At 42.7% G+C, this 26,498-nt stretch overlaps 1 protein-coding gene across 1 annotated transcript in view; it reads left to right on the plus strand.

Moving 5' to 3' along the window:
• gabbr2 (gamma-aminobutyric acid (GABA) B receptor, 2) overlaps window positions 1-26,498 on the plus strand; it is a 488,893-nt gene that overhangs the window by 311,284 nt on the left and 151,111 nt on the right. The window contains 3 exon segments of the mRNA XM_034160116.1: window positions 9,761-9,841; window positions 11,503-11,653; window positions 11,974-12,106. Of these exon segments, the coding sequence (XP_034016007.1) occupies window positions 9,761-9,841; window positions 11,503-11,653; window positions 11,974-12,106 (365 nt within the window).

Genomic DNA, 26,498 nt, shown 5'->3' on the forward strand with positions numbered 1-26,498 from the left:
CCAGCCATAATCTTTAGCACCAATGTCTGTGGCATATGTGTTGTTCTCACAAAGTACAGTCAGGTCCATACCTATTTGGACTATGACAGTTTTTTTGTAAATGTGCAAACTGCACCTGAAATTTCACATAATCTTTTTTTTTTTTTATGAAAATCCTTGTTATTCTGTACATGTTGTTTGTTTCATTTGAGCTCCATTGTGATGGTGTTCAGAGACAATATCATAAAAAGCGTGTCACTGTCCAAACACTTATGGACCTGGTTGTATATAAAACATTGCACATATTAAATGCTCTACATATCCTGCAAACACACTGCCCCCTTGAAGCCAATGGATATTGCATCATTCTGGGTAGGATTTGTTCTTTTTTATTTTATTTTAGAGCATCAAATATGCTTGACTCCACTGATTCTTTACTAGAGTAACTGACATGACTGAATACATGATTGACATCATTTGGTGAATGTCAGCTTCAGGTGGTTCACAGTGGCTGATGTCCACGATGTGGAGATCTCCTATGGATGATGCTAAAAACGTGTCTCTGGTGCATGTTGTCCCCCGTGGCTTCCTTCTAAGATTGTTTCTAAGCCAGCAGGACCTGCTCACAGGGAGACGAACCCACAGGTTGCATCTCAATACAGGGGATTCTCAGCTAAGATGCTTCCCACACTGGAGTATCCTCCATGCAGCTGTTCAATCCTCTCTGCCTCCATATCTTATCTTTGACACTGCAGAGGCACTCCATCCTGCTGGCTGCCACCATCAGACTGTGTGTCTGAGAACGTAGCAGAGACACAGAATTGGTGGATTGTCAGAGTGCTTCAAAGTGTTCTTGAGAAAGACACTGTTCTTACTATTCAAACACAGAGACCAGGCATGATTTAAAATGAAAATACCGGTGTTTGATTGCCAATAATATTGGTTAAAACTGAGAGTATATGAGGTCTGTCCATAAAATATCGTACCTTTTTATTTTTTTTTAACTATATGGATTTGCTTGAACCCAATTGTGCGCATGCGTGAGTTTTTCCACGCCTGTCGGTGACGTCATTCGCCTGTGAGCACGCCTTGTGTGTGGTCACGCGGAGTGGTCCCGCCCCGTCGTTGGATTTTCATTGTCTGGAAATGGCGGAATGATTTGGGTTTTTTTCCATCAGAATTTCTTTAGAAGCTGTTAGAGACTGGCACCTGGAAACTATTCGAAAAATTTATCTGGCTTTCGGTGAAAATTTTACGGGCTTCACAGAGAATAAGGACTGTTAGTACAGCTTTAAGGACCCCTTTAAAGATGCTCAGCGTGCCGCGCTCCGAGCTGCGACGACACGGCACAAGCCACCGGACCATTTCTGAGCTGATGGCTCTGTGGAGCTGGACCGTCGTGTGCTCTTTCTCTGGTTATCACAAGAGCTGGATATCAGCCATTTTTCGGCAGATTTCACTTTTAACAAGAGATTTTGTCATGGAAAGCCGCGCGGAGGCTTCGCGCGTCACAACCGATTCGCTTTGGAAGCGAGACAAAGGAACACCTCCGTTTCGGTGTGTCAGAGGACAAGTTTGGACATGTCTATCTCGGCTTTCACTGCTTACCAGTCCAGTAAGTATCAGTGAAATTCTGGAGAGCTGGACATGTCCAAACTTGTCCTCCTACACGCTGAAACGGAGGTGTTCCTTTGGCGGCTAGGGTCGGGCTGCACCAAAACTGGCGCAGTAGAGAACCGTCGTTTCAACTCCTTGAACGCGGCTTTGCACCGATCCGACCAGGTGAAGGGGACTTTTGGAGAGGTCAGGGCTGTCAGGGGGCTAACTACCTGACTGTAGCCCTTAATGAACCTCCTATAGAAATTAGCGAAGCCGAGGAACTGTTGCAGCTTCCTACGGCTTGTTGGTTGGGGCCAATCTCTCACCGCCGCAACCTTGGCCGGATCAGGGGCGACGGAGTTAGAGGAGATGATAAACCCCAGGAAGGACAAAGACGTGCGGTGAAACTCGCACTTCTCGCCCTTCACAAACAGTTGGTTCTCTAACAACCGCTGCAGGACCTGACGTACATGCTGGACATGGGTCTCAGGATCCGGAGAAAAGATGAGAATATTGTCCAGATATACGAAGACGAATCGGTGCAGGAAGTCCCGCAAGACGTCGTTAACCAAGGCTTGGAACGTTGCGGGGGCGTTGGTGAGGCCGAACGGCATGACCAGGTACTCAAAGTGACCTAACGGGGTGTTAAATGCCGTCTTCCATTCGTCTCCCTTCCGGATCCGAACCAGGTGATACGCATTTCTAAGATCCAGCTTAGTAAAGATTTTGGCTCCATGCAGGGGGGTGAACACGGAATCCAACAATGGCAACAGGTATCGGTTGCGAACCGTAATCTCATTCAGCCCCCTGTAATCAATGCATGGACGGAGTCCGCCATCTTTCTTGCCCACAAAAAAGAAACCTGCCCCCATCGGGGAGGTGGAGTTCCGGATCAGCCCGGCAGCTAATGAGTCCCGGATGTAGGTCTCCATTGATTCGCGCTCAGGTCATGAGAGGTTGTACAGCCTGCTGGACGGGAACTCAGCGCCTGGAACCAAATCAATGGCACAATCGTACGGACGGTGCGGGGGAAGGGTGAGTGCCAGATCCTTGCTGAAGACGTCAGCAAGATCGTGGTACTCAACCGGCACTGCCGTCAGATTGGGCGGGACTTTGACCTCCTCCTTAGCCTGTAAACCGGGAGGAACCGAGGATCCTAAACACACCCGATGGCAGGTTTCGCTCCACTGAACCACCACCCCAGACGGTCAATCAATCCGGGGATTGTGCTTCAACATCCAAGGGAAGCCCAAAATCACACGGGAGGTAGAAGGAGTTACAAAAAACTCAATCTCCTCCCGATGGTTTCCAGACACCACCAGAGTTACTGGTTGTGTCTTGTGTGTGATTAAAGGGAGGAGGGTGCCATCTAGTGCCCGCACCTGCAATGGTGAAGGAAGCGCCACCAGAGGGAGCCCTACCTCCCTTGCCCATCTGCTGTCTAGCAAATTCCCTTCTGACCCCGTGTCCACCAGTGCTGGGGCTTGAAGGGTTAAATCCCCGCTCAGGATTGTAACTGGGAGTCGTGTGGCAATCTGTGTGTGTTTCCCACGTGAATGTTTTGACCCCCCCCTTAGCCCAGTCTCTGAGGGCGGTTGTTGTTGTGGCCATTTGGGGCAGTTTTTCTGTGTGTGCTCCTTTGAGCTGCAGAGAAAACACTCCCCGCGGACCAGCCTCCTTATTTTGGCCCTGTGCGTTTCCCTAACAACGCCAGCAGGGGGAGCTGTTGCCCCACGGAGCGCTGCGGCTGTGGAGCGTGGGGAGGGCGGCCCCTTTTCGAACCCGGAAGGGAGAGGGACGGCGCGTATCCGGCCACGTCCTTCGCCTCGCTCCCGACGGCGTTCCTCCAACCGATTGTCTAACCGTATAACGAGATCGATAAGTCCATCTAAATCCCGCGGTTCCTCCTTAGCTACCAGATGCTCCTTCAGGACCAATGACAGTCCGTTTATGAAGGCGGCGCGGAGTGCAACGTTATTCCAGCCGGACCTCGCAGCCGCGATGCGGAAGTCGACTGCATATTCGGCTGCACACCGGCACCCCTGTCGCATTGACAGCAGCATTGTTGAAGCAGTCTCTCCTCTGTTAGGGTGATCAAACACTGTTCTGAACTCCCCCACAAACCCAGTGTATGCTGATAACAAGTGTGAGTTCTGTTCCCAGAGCGCCGTAGCCCAGGCGCGTGCCTTACCCCGAAGCAGAGCAATCACATAAGCTATTTTACTAGCATCTGACGCGTACATGACGGGACGTTGTGCGAAGACGAGCGAACACTGCATGAGAAAGTCCGCGCACGTCTCCACACAACCTCCGTACGGCTCAGGAGGGCTTATGTATGCTTCAGGGGATGGTGGGAGGGGTTGTTGAACCACCACTGGAACGTTCATATCCTGCACAGGGTCGGCAGGAGGAGGAGCTGCAGCAGCGCCCTGAGCGCTCGCCGCCACCTGCGTGGAGAGAGCCTCCACCCTGCGGTTCAGGAGGATGTTTTGCTCGGTCATTTGATCCAACCGAGCCGTAAAGGCGGTGAGAATGTGCTGCAGCTCACCAATCACGCCTCCTGCAGACGCCTGCGCTCCCTGCTCTCCCATTGGTCGTTCAACAGCCGGGTGACGCCCCTCGGAGTCCATGACGCTGGCCGAGATATCCTGTTGTGAAAGTGTAGTGACACGGACCCACAACAGGGGGCGCAAATGAACGGTCAATAGATGAGCCAAAAATGAACAATTTAATGTTGTGAAGGAGCACAACGAACATACAGACAATCTCAGAATATGATTACAGTCAATCCACAAAGGTGACAGCTGTCAAGAGATAATGAGTGACAGCTGTCACCCCCGGCTGTGTCTGTGGTGGCAGCGCCCTCTCGTGCCTGAAGCCCGCACTTCAGGCAGGGCGCCCACTGGTGGTGGTCCAGCAGTACCTCCTCTTCTGGTGGCCCACACACAACAAAACTGGATTAATCTTTTTTCTTTTTAGTCACATAGCACTACTATTATTCTGAAAAGTACTATATATATATATATATATACACTGCATTTACCATCTGAACCAACAGCTTTTCCTTTTAATAATGTCTTTATAATTCTATGCACCATAAAGCCCTTTATGATTTTCACTGTGGAGTGTTTGAAGAAATAAAAACTACAAAACTGACTTCTTGTAACCAAAAAGCAGTCACATGACTTTTTTCAATTGTTGAAATAGTTGTAAACCAAACAACAACAACAAAAATAGATGCTGGACCAACTCACGATTGGAGTGTGGCAGTCACGATGTGAGATGTGTGGGAAGTTTCTGGGAGGCGTTCCTCATGCAGCCAGCGTGCAAGCTGTAACCTGTTAATACAGGTACCGAAATAAAAATCAACACGCTCTGCAGCTGCCACGTACATGCAATCCATCTGGTGTATTTCAGGCTTTTTCCGTCTCTTTTGGGGATAAAATCTCAGCACTAGAGTTACTGATCACAGTCTCTCTCTGTACTATGTTTTCAAATCTGTGTCCTAAGGTAGGACAGAAATTAAACCTCAGGGTTTGCTATACGTAGATCCTAATAAAAGATCCAGTCAAGCGAGGCACAGCTGTCGACTCCCCATTCAGCACTGAGAGTTTTACAACAATACAACCACTGTTTTGTTTTGTTTTTTTTTGCTTACATTAACTGTGTTGCACTAAAAACGCATGTGTTGTAATGTTGGCTGATGCTTTCATGCTTCAATTAAAGATCGAATAAGCTGATTCGCCAGCAGTAAAGGAGACGTCCGTTAGCCTGTGATGTTTCAACAACAGATGTCATCTGTCATTTTTCTGCTGAAGGACAGTGCTGGAGAGTTCAACTCTCCTTGAAAGATTGATAAGAGGGATGATCTAAAAGAGAGTCGAACACACTTCAACACAGTCTACTGCACATTTCTGGTATTGCTTATGTAAGAAAAATCTGAATAATCCTTTCACTCTTCTACCTCATGGGTGGGAGTAATTTTATGAGCGGTCAGTTTCGTCTAGGAAGGTAATTCTTCTTTGATCATTACACCTGAAGGATCCATCATTTTGTACAGAAGAAAACACCAAATTGTGAAACAGCCCTGCAGAGAAACAGTGATATTTACAAGCTCACCTCATCATTCATTGATGACGCCCACAAGAATCTTAAGTCATCGTACAAGGCAGTAGAAATGAACAAGAATAAATCTATTATTTGTTGTTTCTCCCAGTCAGTGGAACTGCATTTCTATGACACTTTTCCATCTGAAACATGCTCAAAGTGCATTACAATAATGTCGCACAACCTCATACCAGCTTGCTGTGATGTAGGGTGCTTTGCTGCTCATTAGGAGCACCTTTGCAATGAAGGCTCTTGCCCAGTTGCTCTTAGTGATTTTCCGATTTCATGGAGATTTGAATCAAAGATCTTCTGGTCTCAACACCACTCCTTTAACCCTTAGACCACCGCCTCCCCTACTATATTCTTTCTTTCATTTTCTTCATTTTATTAGATTAGATTAGATTAGATTAGATACACATATTTTTTTTTTCTAATAAGTGTTTATGTACCGGGCCGGCCTATGTGTGTTGTGTGTCTTTTGTTATGGGTCGGTCTTGGTTTGCTCAGCCCTGCTGTTGACCAAGGCAGGGATATACATCTGGAGCTGGTCCCTGGGCGCCTAATGGCGACTTCTGCTCCTACTGGCAATTAGGATGGGTTAAATGTAGTAGACACATTTCATTGTGCAGGGAACATGTTCTTTTGTGCATATGACAATAAAATTCTTTTGAATCCTTGAATCCTTTATTGATCTCACAGTGGAGAAATTACGTTTACGTTTATCCACGTCTGGGTCATGGTGGCATCAGATTAAGCAGCTCAGCAGACATGTCCCTATCCTCAGACAGGCCCTCTAACTCTTCCTGGGGACCTCCAAGACATTCCCAAGTCATCTGGGAGATGTAATCCCTCCAGTGTGTCCTGATTCTTCCCTGGGGGCCTCCTCCCAGTTGGGCATGCCTTGAAGACCTCCCGAGGAAGATGATCAGGTGACATTCTCACTAGCTGTCCAAACCACCTCAGCTGCCTTTTTGCGATACAAAGAAACAGCGGCTCTATTCCGAGTCCCCTCTGATATTCAAACTTCTCACGCTGTCCCTGACTGTAAGCCCTTGTATCCATGATCTGTTTCTTTTGGTCACTGACCAAAGCTCATGACCATAGGTGAGGATATTGTGAATCGACTGGTATGTGAGATATTTGTTTTCTGGCTCATCTCTTACTTACGGACTGATCTATCCATCTATGAATCTCGTGCTTCATCGTACCTCCACTCATAAATAAGATAACCCAAATACTTGAACTCCTCCGTTTGAGGCAATAACCTTCCCCTGACCTAGAGGGGACAATACACCCTTTTCTGACAGAGGTCCATGGTCTCAGATTTGGAGTTGCTGATCTTTATCCCATTTGCTTCACTCTGCCTTCTGGTGACTATCAGAGGTCTAATGATGCCAACAGAGCCATATAATCTGCAAAAATTTGAGATGCAATTCTGACATGACCAAACTGGGCACCCTGCAGTCCTTGACTGTGCTTTGAAATCCTGTTCATGAAAATGACAATCAAGATTGATGACAAGTGGCAGGCCTGGTGGAGTTCAGCTCCCACTGGAAACAGGTCTGATGAAATGCAGATGATGTGGATACACCTCCTAGCAGTGGACTCCCATACAATCACATGTAGATTGTGATTTGGGAACATGTAGTTTCAGATTGAGATTCGTGCGAGGGTAAATAGCTGGTCCACTCTTCAAGGACCGTTTCTACTATATTTCATTTGATTTCCAAGCATCTCTTCTTCTCTGTTGCATTTTATGCTTCTTTGCCGTAAGATAAAATGCTAACTCAAAGTGTATTAAACAGAACGACCCTTTACTGGCCACGTTCAGCTGCATCTTAAAAGATAATATTACCAAGTAGCTTAAAAGTGGAGAAATGCTACATTGTGGACTTTTTATTGCATTGCTAATGATTTTGGATACTCTCACAGTGATTTAAAACTCTGTATGAGGTTGCACAGCTGTGGCAAACTATACTGCTGAAAGCCGGGATACTTCAATCTGTCCACTTACTATTTGAATTAAATTTAAATGTTTACTTGAAGTAGCCTCTGTTGGTTTTTCACTGAATAATGATCACTGGTGCTACCTTTTATAAACTCTAAGCCACTTTCTGTCATGTCCTTCCCATTGCATAATTCAGCAGGTTACCACAGAGATTTTATAGGACTTTGTCGAGAGTCAAGGAGAAAATATCTCATTGCGACGCCGAAAGGAAAATGCTGAGCCATGTACCCTTGTGGGGTCAAATATGCAGTATGGGGGATATTGATTTTGATCCTGTGTCTGTCCATGTGTTTTGATCTGATTGGGACCAAACTTTGTGGAATGTTTGAGGGTCAGCCAAGAACTCATGTGGTTGATTTCTGAGAAAAATCAGTAAAAGGTTAAAGTTGCAAGCTAAGGTCAAGCTTTTGGCCTATTACTTGCAGATGTATAGGGCAGTGTTTCCCAATCCTGGTGCTTGGAATCTAAAATACTGTACATTTTTCATTTGTCTATTATATACTCAGATCATATCAACTCAGTCAGGTGTGTTCAGCCAGTCAACAGGTGGCTGATTGGTATAGGGAATGGTTCCCAATCCCAGTCCTGAGGATTCTGCTGTTCTGCCTAAAGCTAATTAGCTCATTCAGGTGTGTTCAGCCAAGGAAGAGCTAATAGACACCAGAATGAGCTCATCAATTTTTAGCAGAGCAGGGAAAGAGGGAAAATGTGCAGTTTAAGGGGTTCATGAGGAGCCAGTTGGGGAACCTCTGGTTTAGCGGATATACCTGGAAAGGCTAGTTTGAGAAAATGGCTAAAGATACACTTTTAATATAGCATGAAGGCATATGTCACCTGTCTGTTTACCACATGACTTTTGACCTTGGGTGACCTTGAAAGGTCAGACTTATTTGGAATGTCTCGTTTAAGATCATATTGGAGGACATAACTGGTTAACTCTTACTGTTTGCAGCCAATACAGGTAAAGCATAGTGGAAGGATAAAGTGGGTCAAATTTGGACAGAAGTGATCAAAAACCACATCTTACTGCTTCATTAAGTCATAAAGAATTCATCTGCATTATCACGTCAAACTTGTATGGTAGATGTGTTGCACTATTTGAGAGTTTTTTAAGTACTCAACTGTTATATGGCTGGGGGGGCCTGGCTGCCGGTTTGTTTCTGTTTTTTGGTTTTCCTCGCAGGTGGCTTGCGTTTGGGACTGAGTGGCTGTGTTGCTGAGGCTGTCAGGACCTCACCCTGATCACCTGCGACTCGTCAGGACTCACAGCTGTAGTGCATCTGGATGGATTGGAACATGTTGGCATTTAAGACTGGAGTGCACAGTGTGTATTTGCCAGAGACTCGACCTTGTGACCAGACGGGTGAGATCGTCGTCTCGGGAGTCATCTCATCAGCAGCGGATGCTGAGAACGTCCAGGTTTGATGCACAGTCTGTGAAAGAGGAGGGGGTGAGGTCTCATGCTCGTCAGCACACTTCCTGAGGTACGTTAGATTTTGTGACTAACAGTTATACAGTCAGTAAATGTGGTGTCCCTCACACCTTATTGTATTGAGCTGTTTGTTAGTCATGTATCAGCTTCCACTGCAGTGGAGTTTTGTGAACGGGATGTTCCATGCCTGCAGGTTGGGAAGCTGATCAGTAATCAAGCCAGGAAGTGTTTGCTGTTTGTACACCTTTAAGTGTTCTGTGTGTAGAGTGTGGACTCACATAATGGTTCCTTCTTTCACAGACTCGGTTGTTGCGGCCACCTGGGGGGTGTCGGCGGGGTCCTTGGGTCCGAAACAGCTTCTGGCTCCGGACCGTTAGCGCTGCTGGGAGCGCACCACGCCAGGCCGCACCTTTTTATTATTATATTATCACTGTTATGTATTAAATTCAGTTATCCTTTGAACCGTGCTCTGCTTATTTCATACTGGGTCCTTCAAACGCTGGTCGGTTCTCCGAGCTGCGTCCGACACATAACACTCAACAGTAGCTTTAATTGCCATTTGAGGACTTTGTAAATTGTTTTGACATGTCTTTCACCATATTTATTGGACATCTATATATGCGTGTTTTGAACAGAGGGACGGGAGGTAAAGGTGGGGGAGTACAACGCAATCGCCGATGAGCTGGACCTCATCAACAACTCCATCAGGTTTCAAGGTACGAAGAAGGTCGGACACATACTGTATGCATGTACATTCATTGTGTGTGAGCTGAGACTCTCTTCTCATGTTCACTTACTCCAGTGATTCTCAATTATTTTCTGTCCCCCCCCCCCCCCCCCCCCCGCCCAGTAAGAAGAAAACATTTCGCGCACCCCCCACTCTCTGCCGTGACTATAAATAGTATCATTTGTCCATACAGTTATTATAACTACACCTCTGCATAACATTGTATCATTATTGTCATTAAAGAAACAAAAAAGAAAAGCTTTAGATCAACTTTCAGCAAAGAATAACTTTATTAACAGTGTTTTTAGTCTGTAACAGAAAAAAATTTGCATCACTTGAAATGAAAAAAAAAATTAATCCTTAAACTATAACATTTTTTGACTGACTGCCATTTCATACTGAAAAACAAAATTAAATGAAATCAATAAATAATAAATTCAAATTGATCAGAACACTTACTCAGGAGCACAATACTCGTATATAAAACAATTTAGCAGCCAAAACAAAAATGAATAAAATAATTTGTGCTGATTTTTTATGTTTTTTTTTTTTTTTTATTTTTTTTAAAATTTTTTATTAGTTTTTATTTTTGCAGCATTTGCATCATTCGGCATGACAGAGACCATGTCTACTGCTGCTCTGCTCCTGTGCTATGGTGCTATGATGCTAACGGTGCTCGCTGGTTTACTGAAGCAGCTTTTACAAAGCGGGATGATTGCTGGCAATATTCGGCACATTTTTCGATGAAAAAAACTCATGTGGCTTTTTGGTGTGACTGGGGTGTAATGTCTTTAAGTGACGCCTTAATTTATTTGGCTACATGCTGTCCGCTGCCAAAATTTTAAGACACACCGGTCTTTCCTGTAGTGGATGTGCAATTACACTTTTTTCTAGTACGGGGGAAAAAAGCATGTTCCCCGCGGTCACACCCCCCCCCCCCCCCCCCCCCCCACTATTTGACAAGGACTGACTTACTCCCTCATGCCTAAACACCCTCCAACACTCATGTAGCACTTCCCGCTTTACCCGCTTCCACTCCAAATGTCCCTCTCTCAGCTCACTTACTCACCCGTCTGTTTTGCACCTGTCCCATGTTTGCGTGTGTTTGTAATTTGTTCGATATCTCTGTCTAGTCCATCCAAACTGACCCTCCAAACCCTTCTCCACTTTCTCAGCCTTGCCCCACATCTGTCCCATTCCGTGACAGCTCCATCTAAAAGGCTTGCTTCCACAGAACTGACCACAGTGAGTGGAGATGTGTAAGACGATGCCGCTGCAATCGATTGACATACGGACAGGAGGAAAAATAGAGCCAAAGATAAGAAAGTGCAGGGTGTAACCACAAAAGCTGGACTGTGGTGTATAGCGATGCATCTACTCAACAAGACGAAACTGAAGAGCAGGAAATGGGCCTCAAATAACTGGATGTTTGCTGCAGTGTTGCTATTTTGTGGTCGAAAAGGAAACGTTTTGAAAAAGGTGCTTTTAAGCCATCAAAGTTGAAGATTATGACCTAGTAGTCCACTGTTGCCAGAACAGGTTGAGGTTATTCAGACTGTTGTATTTGTTTGTCTGATGCGGACTCACCGTGATCATAGCTCGTTGTCTTGTTTAAATTATTGTACGTGTGTCACCTTCTGTTCCCACTAGGTGTCGAGCCCCCCAAAGATCGCACAATTGTGCGCCTGCAGCGTCGCCACATCAATGTACCCCTCTACAGCATCCTGTCCACCATGACTGTGCTGGGCATGGTCATGGCCAGTGCCTTTTTGTTCTTCAACATCAAGAACCGCAACCATCGGTGAGCCGTCACTGATCGGGTGCACGTTTCAGGGTGGGAGGACACACTGTGGGGTTTTGGTGCAAACTAAATCCAGCTAAAGAAAGGCACTTGGACATATGTTGCAGGGAGATAAGTAAATGAAGGGTTACTGCTAAGACAAGAGGACGAGTGGGATGAATAATGAGCAGGAAGAATACGAGGAGTGTGAGTGGGATCAAAATGATAAAGCAGGAGAATAATGATTTTCCTTTAACTGTCTCCACGTGCGTTATTATCTCACATTCCACTCCGCGACTGAGTTTCTATTACTGTTCTAATTCTCTTTTCTTCTCTTCTAGATTAATCAAGATGTCTAGTCCCTACATGAACAACCTGATCATCCTAGGAGGTATGCTGTCCTATGCCTCAATCTTCCTGTTTGGCCTGGATGGAGGTTTTGTCTCTGACAAAGAGTTTGAGACTCTCTGCACTGTAAGTTCTCTTGCAGATCAAGTGCATTTATTTGGGTAAACATACAGTAAATCAGTGGTTCCCAACCTTTTTGCTCCTGGCCCCTCCCTTTCCACTTCCCATTTATGTGCAGTGGTCGTTTGGTCGTTGATGTGATGGTAGTAGTAAGACCTACGTCTACTGACCAGTCAAGAGCAAACCAATATGAAATGACCCAGTCCGGCCCATGTCCACAAGCAAATAAACCTGCAGATGTACAGGATTAACACTCAAAAATCCAACCTTTTCTCCCACCTCCTATTCTAACCAGAGGGTGCCAGATGGCACTGCTGGGGTAATTTACAACTCATTAGGCCACCTTTTCACTCTGGTACTGCCACATTCCGATCTAATGGCTGCACTTACATATGAAACACAAGAACAAGTACATAAGAAAACGTGCCCTAAGGAGTTGTAAATTACCCCAGCAGTGCCATTTGGCACCACCTTGGTCATGAAAGGAAGAAGTACTATTTGGCACCACTCTGGTAGTTCCATTGTTAATTTGATGTGTCTGTTGCCAATTCACACAAAACATGCAAAATCGCAGACATGTTGCAAATAGCCACAAGACAACAAATATACTAGCAATACAATAAGATGTTTCTGCCCAGAGGATTTTACTGACAGACTTTTCAGGGTCAAAGGTCAAGGTCACAAACACAAGGTCAATGCAAATACTGCTGATAGGAGAAGTTTTCACATGCTGATAATCCATGAATCAGAAACGATAGACCCATGGTTAAGATGAAAATGGATAGGAACTAATATGTGGGCTTTCAAACCTGATGTCATCAAGGTCACTCATATTTTTAATCATTTATAGCCACTAAATGATACCAGATAGATTGATGATTAGTATTACACATAGATAGGACGTCATACGCAAGGTTTCCAAATATGCCATTGTCTTTGATCTGTTATGTGCAGACACGAGTTGAGGAGCGCGACCAGCATCTGACTGAACCCAGCGCTAAAATAACCAGAAAGCGGTTCCAAAAACAAAACAAATTTATTTCCCTTTTGTGCAATAATTGTGTACAACATAAATGTGCGTTTGTCTGGCGAGGTGAAGCCTCGGCCCTTCTGGACTCAGATTCACCGCCAAACACCCCCCAGGTGGACACGACAAACTGACTCTGTGAAGGATGGAAAAGGTGAGATAAGTCAACAGAGCTACAGCAAATATCTTTCAGAGGCACACACTATCAGCAACACATTCAGGTCTGAATTTAAGCTTTATGTAAATGAGCAGCTTCTCACAACAGGTGGAGGATCATCAGTCCGTACGCCACGGCAGTGAGAAGCAAACTGCACAATTCTCATCAATGTTCAAATATACTGCGTAACAAAATGCCAAATTACTATCAACGATCATTCAGACAATAATCACCTCTGATGTGTGCTGACAGCATGTGTCCCTCACCCGTCCTCCTTCACAGGCACGATGTGTCAAACCCTGGCGCGGTCCTCAGCGTCTCACAAACGAACGTCACAAGGTCGAGTTCCCGGCAATTCTGCTTGAACCACTCATGGCTTAAATGCAGAACGCCATCTCATTATCTGCTTCAGCTGAAAGTCTTTAAGTTTACACGTGAGCATCATCCACAGGTGCAGTCAATAGTGCTGATGAGGGTGAAGGACTCTTCTGCCAGCACTGTCTCCACAGACAAAAAACAGTTTGCATACCACCTGGAGAGCAAAGAAAAGAAAACACCACCAAAATGTCCAGCCAAACCCCCCAACACACAACATGATCTTTGAATATGAGTGACCTTGAAGCTCACAATCAAGGTCACTCATATTTTGATCATTTATAGCTACTCAACTGTGCCACATAGGTCAATGATTAGTATTACACATAGATAGGACGTCATACACGAGGTTTCCAAATATGCCATTGCCTTTGATCTTGAGTGACCTTGAATCTTACAATCAAGGTCAGTCATATTTTGATCATTTATACCTACTAAAGTCTGCCAGATAGGTCGATGATTAGTATTACACATAGATAGGACATCATACACAAAGTTTCCAAATATGCCATTGTCTTTGATCTTTGAATATGAGTGACCTTGATTGTGAGCTTCAAGGTCACTCATATTTTGATCATTTATAGCTACTCAACTGTGCCACATAGGTCAATGATTAGTATTACACATAGATAGGACATCATACATGAGGTTTCCAAATATGCCATTGCCTTTGATCTTGAGTGACCTTGAAGCTCACAATCAAGGTTAGTCATATTTTGATCATTTATACCTACTAAAGTGTGCCAGACAGGTCGATGATTAGTATTACACATAGATAGGATGTCATACACAAGGTTTCCAAATATGCCATTGCCTTTGATCTTGAGTGACCTGAAGCTCACAATCAAGGTCATTCGGTCTTTGATTGTTTATAGTGATTAAATGGTGCCAGATATGGCTGTAGTTACTGTTGGACATGAATAGAGCGTCATAAGTTGCAATAAATGAAGCAGAATATACTTCCCTCACTGATGGTGCAGCGCCACAGTGGTGGGCTTGCAGCTGCTCGTGTGTCCTGTCTAGTTAGTGGTGTATATGAAATAAAACATACATGTGTCAACAGGATGGTGAACATTGTTTTGTCTCTCTCTCTCTCTTTTTCTCTCCTGGTGTTGAGCGAGCACATAACACATTGATGCACCCCCCCACCCCGGTAGTATTAAAGTGTGACTATGTAGATGCTGGACTAATTAGAGTTTTGATTGCAGTGATAAGTGGTTTCCACTGAGATACCTCCCAGACACAACACACAGACACATAACATACATACACACATGTCTGCTGCTGATGTTACAGGTAGATCTGCAGAGCACATTTTGGACTTCTTCCAGCACCTGGATAAATGTGTGAAGGTCAGAACAGACATGTTTCTACACAGTTTGTCAGCCCCTGAATGTGTTTCTTGCTTCATGCAGCAGTAAAGAGCATCTGAACATAGACACGTGTAAAAAGTGTAAACACACATGCATCCAACAAAACAAACACTGTATGAGGCAGCCAAACACATTCTCATTGAGCCCCCACATGCTCTGTCGCTATAAAAGGATTTGATAAGTTATATTCAGATTCTACTCCAATTCTAAGGTTTAAGAAAACATCTGCAAAGCACTGCAACGGTCTGTTTCTCATGATATTGGAACAGACACAGGACAGTGCACCTGTTCTGTGGAATCGTATGGGCTAAGCAGTTGGTCACCCTTCTGAGATTGGTCTGCTTGAGGTTTCTTCCTCAAAAATAGCCGAGAGTTTTTCCTTATTACTGTCACACACACCACACACACACACCACACACCACACACACCACACACACACACACACACACCACACACACACACACACATACGAGGTCTGTCAATAAAGTACGGTCCTTTTTATTTTTTCAAAAACTATATGGATTTGATTCATATGTTTTTACGTCAGACATGCTTGAAACCCTCGTGCGCATGCGTGAGTTTTTCCACGCCTGTCGTGAGGTCATTGCCTGTGAGCACGCCTTGGGAAGGAGTGGTCCCACCCCCTCGTCGGATTTTCATTGTCTGGAAATGGCGGAATGAAAAGAACTTTTTTTTCCATCAGAATTTATTCAAAAGCTGTTAGAGGACTGGCACCTGGAAACCAATTCGAAAAATTTATCTGGCTTTCGGTGAAAATTTTACGGGCTTCACAGAGAATAAGGTCTGTTAGTACAGCTTTAAGGACCCCTTAAGGACGCTCGGCGCACCGCGCTCCGAGCTGCGACGACGCGGCACAAGCCACTTTATTGACAGATCTCGTATGTATATATATATACAAGATCTGTCGTACATATGTCCTCGTAGTCAGGAGGATATTCAAGAAGACTTGAGGCTGTAATTGCTGCCAAAGGTCCACCAACAAAGTACTGAGAAAAGGTTGTGAATACTTATGTCATTTATAATAATTTCAAAATATTTTTTCATGTTGTCATTATGGGGTGTTGTGAGAAGAATTTTGAGGGCAAAAATAAATTTACTACATTTTGGAATAAGACTGTGACATAACAAAATGTGGAAAAAGTGAAGTGCTGTGAATACTTTCTGGAATTGTAATTAGCCAGAATCCTTCTTTAGGAATGCCTGTTTGCAACCATGGATGGGAAGAGGTGATTTGATTTTGGTTAAAATTGTTAACAATCAAGGTCAGAGGTCAAGGTGACATTGCCCTATGTTAATACATGGCTAATTTAATTTAATTTAACCAGGTTAATCCCCTTTAGATCAAGATCTTTTGCAAGGGATACCTGGACAATTTTAACGTTTACAATTCACCTAACCTGCATGTCTTTAAATGTGGGAGGAAACCCACGCAAACACGGGGAGAACATGCCAACTCCACACAGAAAAGCCACAGGTGGGAATCGCTCCCATGTCCTTCTTGCTGTGAGGCAACAGTGCTAACCGCTAAGCCACCGTGCTGCTAATGTGGTGTTTAGGCATATGGGGTTATTGTTTTTGGTCCTGTGTTTCCATCCATCATTTGATGTACAAAGAAAATAAAAACTCAAAGACTTTTAATCCACTTTGGACCAAAGTCGCTAAAATGACTGATGGGCTACCAGGAACAAACTGATTTGATTTTGAGGAAAAAGAAATGTTAAAGTCAAGGTCACCAGCAGCTTTTAAAGTTTGGGTGATTGCTTACATATAGGGGATATTTAAAATGGCTACGTCAAGGAAGTGGTCAAAGATACACCTGTGGTTACTGTTAAATACTAACATCAGTCATGCCTTTGATGTCTTTATATTGATCACATGACTGTTCACCTTAACTGAGCTTCAAAGGTCACACAGCTTGGAGTCAATATGGATTAAATATGGCATTGCGTGCTCTCTGTACGCTTTTGATCTCGTTTGTTTTTGAGCGAGCTGCTTGAGGAAACATCCGATGTTGTTTTTCAGCCCAATAAAACGCTTCCTCTTCTTCCTCCAGGTTCGGACATGGATCCTCATTGTTGGGTATACAACGGCTTTTGGTGCCATGTTTGCCAAGACCTGGAGGGTACACGCCATCTTCAAAAATGTGAAGATGAAGAAAGAAGGTGCAGAATGATTCAATTCTCCTGTTAATCACTCTTTGAAAGGGCGCAATGGAGCTTGTTTTTTAACTAATGTATCTGTTGAAATGGTTATTTCTATTATATCAGCAGATAATTATATTTGTCCTGGAAAATTCACATGCTCAGCTTTGAAACGTGTGCTTGATTTTTGACACATTCACTTTTTTGTTAACAAACTGAGGTGCTGGCAGCTGCTTTAGATCTTCTCCTCTGAAATAGATTCAGAAATACAAATGGCTTTTTAAACATCTGACACAATCTGTTTCTCTGACCTAGTTTTTAAAGCGGTGCCAAGCTCACTTTGTGTTGTAACTGTGTCTGCATTTTGGTATTCATAGATGTTGCCCTCCCCCTCTGTCTCACACCCTTTTAAATATTTGTAGAAGCACAGTGGCTTGCCAGAAACGAGGAGAGAGCAGGAAAAGAAGGAGTAAAGAGGGAGGATCAAAGTGTGAAAAAGGTTGCATGGATTTAACAAAGTAGCGACAGAGGAAGAAGGAGGAGGTTGGGGGAAAATGGGGTAAAGAAAGGACAAGAACAGATGACAATGATACACACAGTGGTGTGAAGAACGTAGGTTGGACACTGAGGAGGACAAGAGGTAAATCTGCAAATGGAGAGAGTCAGGCACAGTTTAAAAGACCAGCTGTAAACCACGCTTTGGTTTCATCAAGCTCAGCGGTCAGGTAGATGTGAAAATTACAGTACAGGTGAGGGAAAGGACACATTCTTCATACGGAGATCAAAGTTTTCTGCTACAGTATCTATTACTGTCTATTTACGCCAAGGACGCAATAAAATAATTGGTGTTCATATATTTATTTGTTTGTCTGTCTGTTAGCAATATACATCAAAACTACTACACGGGTTTTGATTAAATTTTTTGCCACAGATAGTGGTAGACCCATTAAATTTTGGAGGTGATCCAGATTCGGATCTGGATTCTGGATGAAGTTTCACTTTATATAGGCTTTGAAGGATTACGTCAAAACTAATTCACAGATTCTCACCAAATGTGCACCACAGATAGCTATTAGGGCATGGAAAAGGACACCTCAAATTAACAAAAAGGTGATCCCGATTCGGATCCAGATTCTGGATCAAGTTTAACATTATATAGGCTTTGAAAGATAATGTCAAATTACCTTACCAAATTTGTACTGTAGGTACATAATTAGGCCATAGAGAATTTTGTTTAATGTTTCTACAAACCCCTGGCAAAATATTATGGAATCACCGGCCTCGGAGGAGTTCATTCAGTTGTTTAATTTTGTAGAAAAAAGCAGATCACAGACATGACACAAAACTAAAGTCATTTCAAATGGCAACTTTCTGGCTTTAAGAAACACTATAAGAAATCAAGAAAAAAGATTGTGGGCAGGTCAGTACGGTTACTTTTTTAGACCAAGCAGAGGAAAAAAATATGGAATCACTCAATTCTGAGGAAAAATTATGGAATAACCCTGTAAATTTTCATCCCAAAACTAACACCTGCATCATCAGATTGCTCGTTAGTCTGCATCTAAAAGGACGTGAACCACACCTTGGAGAGCTGTTGCACCAAGTGGACTGACATGAATCATGGCTCCAACACGAGAGATGTCAATTGAAACAAAGGAGAGGATGATCAAACTCTTAAAAGAGAGTAAATCATCACGAAATGTTGCAAAAGATGTTGGTTATTCACAGTCAGCTGTGTCTAAACTCTGGACCAAATACAAACAAACATGGGAAGGTTGGTTAAAGGCAAACATACTGGTAGACCAAGGAAGACATCAAAGCGGTCAAGACAGAAAACTTAAAACAATATGTCTCAAAAATCGAAAACAATGTACAACAAAACAAATGAGGAACGAATGGGAGGAAACTGGAGTCAACGTCTGTGACCGAACTGTAAGAAACCGCCTAAAGGAAATGGGATTTACATACAGAAAAGCTAAACGAAAGCCATCATTAACACCTAACAGAAAAAAAACAAGGTTACAATGGGCTAAGGAAAAGCATTCGTGGACTGTGGATGACTGGATGAAAGTCATATTCAGTGACGAATCTGCATTGGGCAAGGTGATGATGCTGGAACTTTTGTTTGGTGCCGTTCCAATGAGATTTATAATGATGACTGCCTGAAGAGAACATGTAAATTTCCACAGTCATTGATGATATGGGGCTGCATGTCAGGTAAAGGCACTGGGGAGATGGCTGTCATTACATCATCAATAAATGCACGTTTACGTTGATATTTTGGACAATTGAAAGGAGTTTGGGGATGATGAAATCATTTTTCAAGATGATAATGCATCTTGCCATAGAGCAAAAAACTGCGAAACATTCCTTGTAAAAAAGACACATAGGGTCAATGTCATGGCATAGGGTCAATGTCAACGAGTAGATCTGATTTGTTGCAGGTGTTAGTTTGGGGGATGAAAATTTACAGGGTGATTCCATAATTTTTTCCTCAGAATTGAGTGATTCCATATTTTTTTCCTCTGCTTGGTCTAAAAAAGTAACTGTTACTGACTGCCACTATCTTTTTTTTCTTGATTCTTATAGTGTTTCTTAAAGCCAGAAAGTTGTCATTTGAAATTACTTTAGTTTTGTGTCATGTCTATGATCTGCTTTTTTTTCTACAAAATTAAATAACTGAATGACATCATCCGAGGCCGGTGATTCCATAATTTTGCCAGGGTTGTATACATGCTCTAGGTGTTTTGACCCGTCTACCAAATGATAGGTGGCCCATCGTACTGTAAAATTGGCAATTCCAAGATATTTTTAATTCCTGTTCATTTTCATTATCTTTTTCAAAGTCAGGTCAGCGAAGATGTTTCAGTGTGTCGCCACATCTATTACAGAACAGATCTGTCCAGGTCAAGTACAACAACCACCCAAGCAGATAAATGGTCCATGCACACCTCGAAAATCCGCGGAGTTAACTTTTCAGCAAAAAAAAGTAGGTTTCTATGTCATATTAAAAAGTTATTCATAATTTAGTAAAGCTTGGTCTTAGCCGTCGTGTACGACGGCGTTGGCCCCAGAGGGTTAACTTGAGTCAAAGGATTTCTCAGAGGGCTAAAAAAAAAAAAAAAAAAAAAAAAAAAAAGTTGTAACAACATCATGTAAAATGTAAGTAGAATGAAAAGAACTTCAAAAGGAGTGGCAGAAATGAACAAATCCAGCTGCAATGAATACATTTTAATCTGCATATACACACACACATAATACATACATACACCCTGAAAGGTCATGATTTGAAACCTTGTCCATCAAAATCCTTGGCCTGGGAGGGTGTCTGTGATGAACTGGACTGAATTCATGGTGGATTTACAAGAATGTTTGAGTGGGAAGGACAGTTTTACATCACAAAATGCTGACATACTTTGGTAATCTCTTGCATTTCCAAGGAGGCCATAACATGGTTGTGGTTTGGTGGGAGCACCAAGGTTGTGGTAAAGTTACTACTAAGGCCAATTCATCAGAATAGAAAAGAAAGATGCAGAAAGTGAAAACGGAGCTTCAAATGAATTCATTTCTATCTCATTAGGCTGTGACTGTCGGGGAGTAGATGGGGACACACAATTTTGACTGGTGGTTGGCTCTCACTGCGGTATTGTATCACTTCCTGTTCCGGAGCACAGCGCTGTTTTGCTGTATCTGTTAGCTGTTTAATCTGCGTAGTTAGATTGATCTAGATAACGATTTGTTTCACAGTGTAATCTTCACGTGCCCTTAACTAAAGCACTCCCTCTGCTGAATCACCTCTAAATTATTTACACATTATTCACTTTGTGGTTTTTAGGAATCCCGCTAGCTTAGCGCAGCTACTAGCTCTTAGCCGGTTTAGCATGGCGGCTTCTCCTGTCTCTCCCGCACGTTTCTGCTCTGGGTGTGAAATGTTTAGTTATTCCTCGGCCTCCTTTAGCAGTAATGGTACTTGTAATAAGTGTAGCTTATTCGTAGCTTTGGAGGCCAGGCTGGGCGAATTGGAGACTCGGCTCCGCACCGTGGAAAATTCTACAGCTAGCCAGGCCCCTGTAGTCGGTGAGGACCAAGGTAGCTTAGCCGCTGTTAGTTCCCTTCCAGCAGATCCCGAGCAGCCGGGAAAGCAGGCCGACTGGGTGACTGTCAGGAGGAAGCGTAGCGCTAAACAGAAGCCCCTTGTACACCGCCAACCCGTTCACATTTCTAACCGTTTTTCCCCACTCGGCGACACACCCGCCGAGGATCAAACTCTGGTTATTGGCGACTCTGTTTTGAGAAATGTGAAGTTAGCGACACCAGCAACCATAGTCAATTGTCTTCCGAGGGCTAGAGCAGGCGACATTGAAGGAAATTTGAAACTGCTGGCTAAGGCTAAGCGTAAATTTGGTAAGATTGTAATTCACGTCGGCAGTAATGACACCCGGTTACGCCAATCGGAGGTCACTAAAATTAACATTGAATCGGTGTGAACTTTGCAAAAACAATGTCGGACTCTGTAGTTTTCTCTGGGCCCCTCCCCAATCGGACCAGGAGTGACATGTTTAGCCGCATGTTCTCCTTGAATTGCTGGCTGTCTGAGTGGTGTCCAAAAAATGGTGGGCTTCATAGATAATTGGCAAAGCTTCTGGGGAAAACCTGGTCTTGTTAGGAGAGACGGCATCCATCCCACTTTGGATGGAGCAGCTCTCATTTCTAGAAATCTGGCCAATTTTATTAAACCCTGCAAACCGTGACTATCCAGGGTTGGGACCAGGAAGCAGAGTTGTAGTCTTACACACCTCTCTGCAGTTTCTCTCCCCCTGCCATCCCCACATTACCCCATCCCTGTAGAGACGGTGCCTGCTCCCAGACCACCAATAACCAGCAAAAATCTATTTAAGCATAAAAATTCAAAAAGAAAATAATATAGCACCTTCAACTGCACCACAGACTAAAACAGTTACATGTGGTCTATTAAACATTAGGTCTCTCTCTTCTAAGTCCTTGTTAGTAAATGATATAATAATTGATCAACATATCGATTTATTCTGCCTTACAGAAACCTGGTTACAGCAGGATGAATATGTTAGTTTAAATGAGCCAACCCCCGAGTCACACTAACTGCCAGAACGCTCGTAGCACGGGCCGAGGCGGAGGATTAGCAGCAATCTTCCATTTCAGCTTATTAATTAATCAAAAACCCAGACAGAGCTTTAATTCATTTGAAAGCTTGACTCTTAGTCTTGTCCATCCAAATTGGAAGTCCCAAAAACCAGTTTTATTTTTTATCTATCGTCCACCTGATCGTTACTGTGAGTTTCTCTGTGAATTTTCAGACCTTTTGTCTGACTTAGTGCTTAGCTCAGATAAGATAATTATAGTGGGCGATTTTAACATCCACACAGATGCTGGAATGACAGCCTCAACACTGCATTTAATCTATTATTAGACTCTATTGGCTTTGCTCAAAATGTAAATGAGTCCACCCACCACTTTAATCATATCTTAGATCTTGTTCTGACTTATGGTATGGAAATTGAAGACTTAACAGTATTCCCTGAAAACTCTTCTGTCTGATCATTTCTTAATAACATTACATTTACTCTGATGGACTACCCAGCAGTGGGGAATAAGTTTCATTACACTAGAAGTCTTTCAGAAAGCGCTGTAACTAGGTTTAAGGATATGATTCCTTCTTATGTTCTCTAATGCCATATACCAACACAGTGCAGAGTAGCTACCTAAACTCTGTGAGTGAGATAGAGTATCTCGTCAATAGTTTTACATCCTCATTGAAGACAACTTTGGATGCTGTAGCTCCTCTGAAAAGAGAGTCTTAAATCAGAAATGCCTGACTCCGTGGTATAACTCACAAACTCGCAGCTTAAAGCAGATAACCCGTAAGTTGGAGAGGAAATGGCATCTCACTAATTTAGAAGATCTTCACCTAGCCTGGAAAAAGAGTCTGTTGCTCTATAAAAAAGCCCTCTGTAAAGCTAGGACATCTTACTACTCATCACTAATTGAAGAAAGTAAGAACAACCCCAGGTTTCTTTCAGCACTGTAGCCAGGCTGACAAAGAGTCGAGCTCTATTGAGCTGAGTATTCCTTTAACTTTAACTAGTAATGACTTCATGACTTTCTTTGCTAATAAAATTTTAACTATTAGAGAAAAAATTACTCATAACCATCCCAAAGACATATCGTTATCTTTGGCTGCTTTCAGTGATGCCGGTATTTGGTTAGACTCTTTCTCTCCGATTGTTCTGTCTGAGTTATTTTCATTAGTTACTTCCTCCAAACCATCAACATGTCTATTAGACCCCATTCCTACCAGGCTGCTCAAGGAAGCCCTACCATTAATTAATGCTTCGATCTTAAATATGATCAATCTATCTTTATTATTGGCTATGTACCACAGGCTTTTAAGGTGGCAGTAATTAAACCATTACTTAAAAAGCCATCACTTGACCCAGCTATCTTAGCTAATTATAGGCCAATCTCCAACCTTCCTTTTCTCTCAAAAATTCTTGAAAGGGTAGTTGTAAAACAGCTAACTGATCATCTGCAGAGGAATGGTCTATTTGAAGAGTTTCAGTCAGGTTTTAGAATTCATCATAGTATAGAAACAGCATTAGTGAAGGTTACAAATGATCTTCTTATGGCCTCAGACAGTGGACTCATCTCTGTGCTTGTTCTGTTAGAGCTCAGTGCTGCTTTTGATACTGTTGACCATAAAATTTTATTACAGAGATTAGAGCATGCCATAGGTATTAAAGGCACTGCGCTGCAGTGGTTTGAATCATATGTATCTAATAGATTCCAATTTGTTCATGTAAATGGGGAATCTTCTTCACAGACTAAGGTTAATTATGGAGTTCCACAAGGTTCTGTGCTAGGACCAATTTTATTCACTTTATACATGTTTCCCTTAGGCAGTATTATTAGACAGCATTGCTTAAATTTTCATTGTTACGCAGATGATACCCAGCTTTATCTATCCATGAAGCCAGAGGACACACACCAATTAGCTAAACTGCAGGATTGTCTTACAGACATAAAGACATGGATGACCTCTAATTTCTGCTTTTAAACTCAGATAAAACTGAAGTTATTGTACTTGGCCCCACAAATCTTAGAAACATGGTGTCTAACCAGATCCTTACTCTGGATGGCATTACCCTGACCTCTAGTAATACTGTGAGAAATCTTGGAGTCATTTTGATCAGGATATGTCATTCAATGCGCATATTAAAAATATGTAGGACTGCTTTTTTGCATTTGCGCAATATCTCTAAAATTAGAAAGGTCTTGTCTCAGAGTGATGCTGAAAAACTAATTCATGCATGTATTTCCTCTAGGCTGGACTATTGTAATTCATTATTATCAGGTTGAAAAGCAGCATAAAATCGTGGCTCAGCACTCCACATTTTTCCATAGTCAAAGGTCAGACTGAGTTTGGAAATTGCATTTTAAACGCAGTCTGGTTGCAGGTTTGTAGCGGTGCTAAGCAGGAAAAAGTTTGTTTTGAGGATATTAGCAGATGAATTTGGTCCAGAGATAATTTTGTTTATATCTATAACAGATTGATTTCTGGCATCTTTTAATCATACAAGATTGGACTTTGCCTGCCAATACTCAGTATCACTGAAGGACTGGGAATAAATTTAGCTGCTTTTCTTTTGTACTACAGATTTATTCTTAGTCCTTCCAAAGCCTAGGAATGCATAGATAGATAGATAAATAGATAGATGGATGAGTCCATCCACTCCAGTTGGTTAGCATGATAATATTCAGATAATGAACATGTCAGGATGTGAGTTTTTATCTGTTTTATTTTCTTGCTTTGGTTTGGTTTTGTACGTTTGGTTAGATTTTTTGGTTTTGTTGCTTTCCTGTTTTTATTCTCTTGGGTTTTCTGTTTGGGTTTATCTGTCTCTATCGCTCTTGTCTGTCTCTCCTGGTTCTTGGTGGTGGGTGTCTCCCTTTCTGGCCACACCCTCATTCTGGTGCGTTCCACACACACCTGCTCTCACTTTGCGCCTCATCACCTGGGTGTATATTATAGCTCCTCAGTTTGCCTTGTCCTTTGCCAGATTGATGCGCCTAGTGCCTTCTCTCCAGCTCTGTTTGTGTATTCTCAACCTACTTGCCTCAGATGTGTTGACCACCTGCTTGTATCCTCGACCACGCTTAAACCTGATGTTCCTAGTACTGTTGCTCTTGTTAGACTGCCTTTTTGTGTACTGGACCCCGTTTACTGCTTCAGTAAACTGTTTTTACATACAGAGCCATTTGTCTGAGTCCTGAATTTGCATCCTGCATTATCCATCGACTAGACTTGACAGAATGTTTATGAGTTCAATGGTATTTCATGAGGTGAAAGGTGGAACATACCATCTTTCAACCCATTAAATATTTGTTCCATTGAACGAATGAAAAAACATTCAGTATTGTTCATTATTTGTATAACCACAGAAAATGGACTTACATTTTTCCCTTATTAGAAGGGCATAAAATGAGAACAAATGATTTCATAACTTGTGAACTTTGATGCAGCACAGCTGAAAAAAAAAAACATAATTTGTTTTAAGTGTGGCCCCAACCCAAGAGAGCAGAAAGGATTTTACCCAAATTTATCCAAGGAAGAAAAAGAGAGCATGGGAAATGTTTGCTTCTGTTGGTTACGCAGGGAGTGAGATCTGTGTGTGAGAGAGAGAGAGAGAGAGAGAGAGAGAGAGAGAGCGCTTCTGCATACAGATTAACATTAGTTTAACAGCAACAAATTGAGTGAAATGACACAATTTTGAATGAATGGACTAGCCTTCACAAATTTCTTGCTTCTTTCTCTGTCCTTTGCCAGTTTCTTAAATTTTTAAAACCTCTTTAATTTGTACTTTTTCCTCTCTTCAGGGCCAGGTAATGTTTCGAAATGGAGAGAGAATGGGCACAATAAAATTCAACCAGTTTCAAGGTAAGTGTGAATCAGTCTTAACTTTTTAAACATGTCATGGAATTCGCTTTTATTTTTACTTTGGCCAGTATTATCTTGATTTTTTTTTTTTATCACATAGAATACTTAGTATTTTTTTCTCCGACAGTGCTATATAAATAAATGATTATTACTATTATTAAATTCATGTGTTAACCATGCCTTGCAGTGTCTCTCTGTCCATCTTTCTGTCTGCAGATCAATATCACAATCATGATCATCATTAAAACAAAATTTTTCCTTGATAGAGCACCAGATTTTTACATTAATAAAAATAGTTATGAGTGATTAAGGTAATATGATTAGTCAGTCTAC

The sequence above is a fragment of the Thalassophryne amazonica genome, chromosome 20 (assembly GCF_902500255.1).
Source record: "Thalassophryne amazonica chromosome 20, fThaAma1.1, whole genome shotgun sequence".
Taxonomy (NCBI): domain Eukaryota; kingdom Metazoa; phylum Chordata; class Actinopteri; order Batrachoidiformes; family Batrachoididae; genus Thalassophryne; species Thalassophryne amazonica.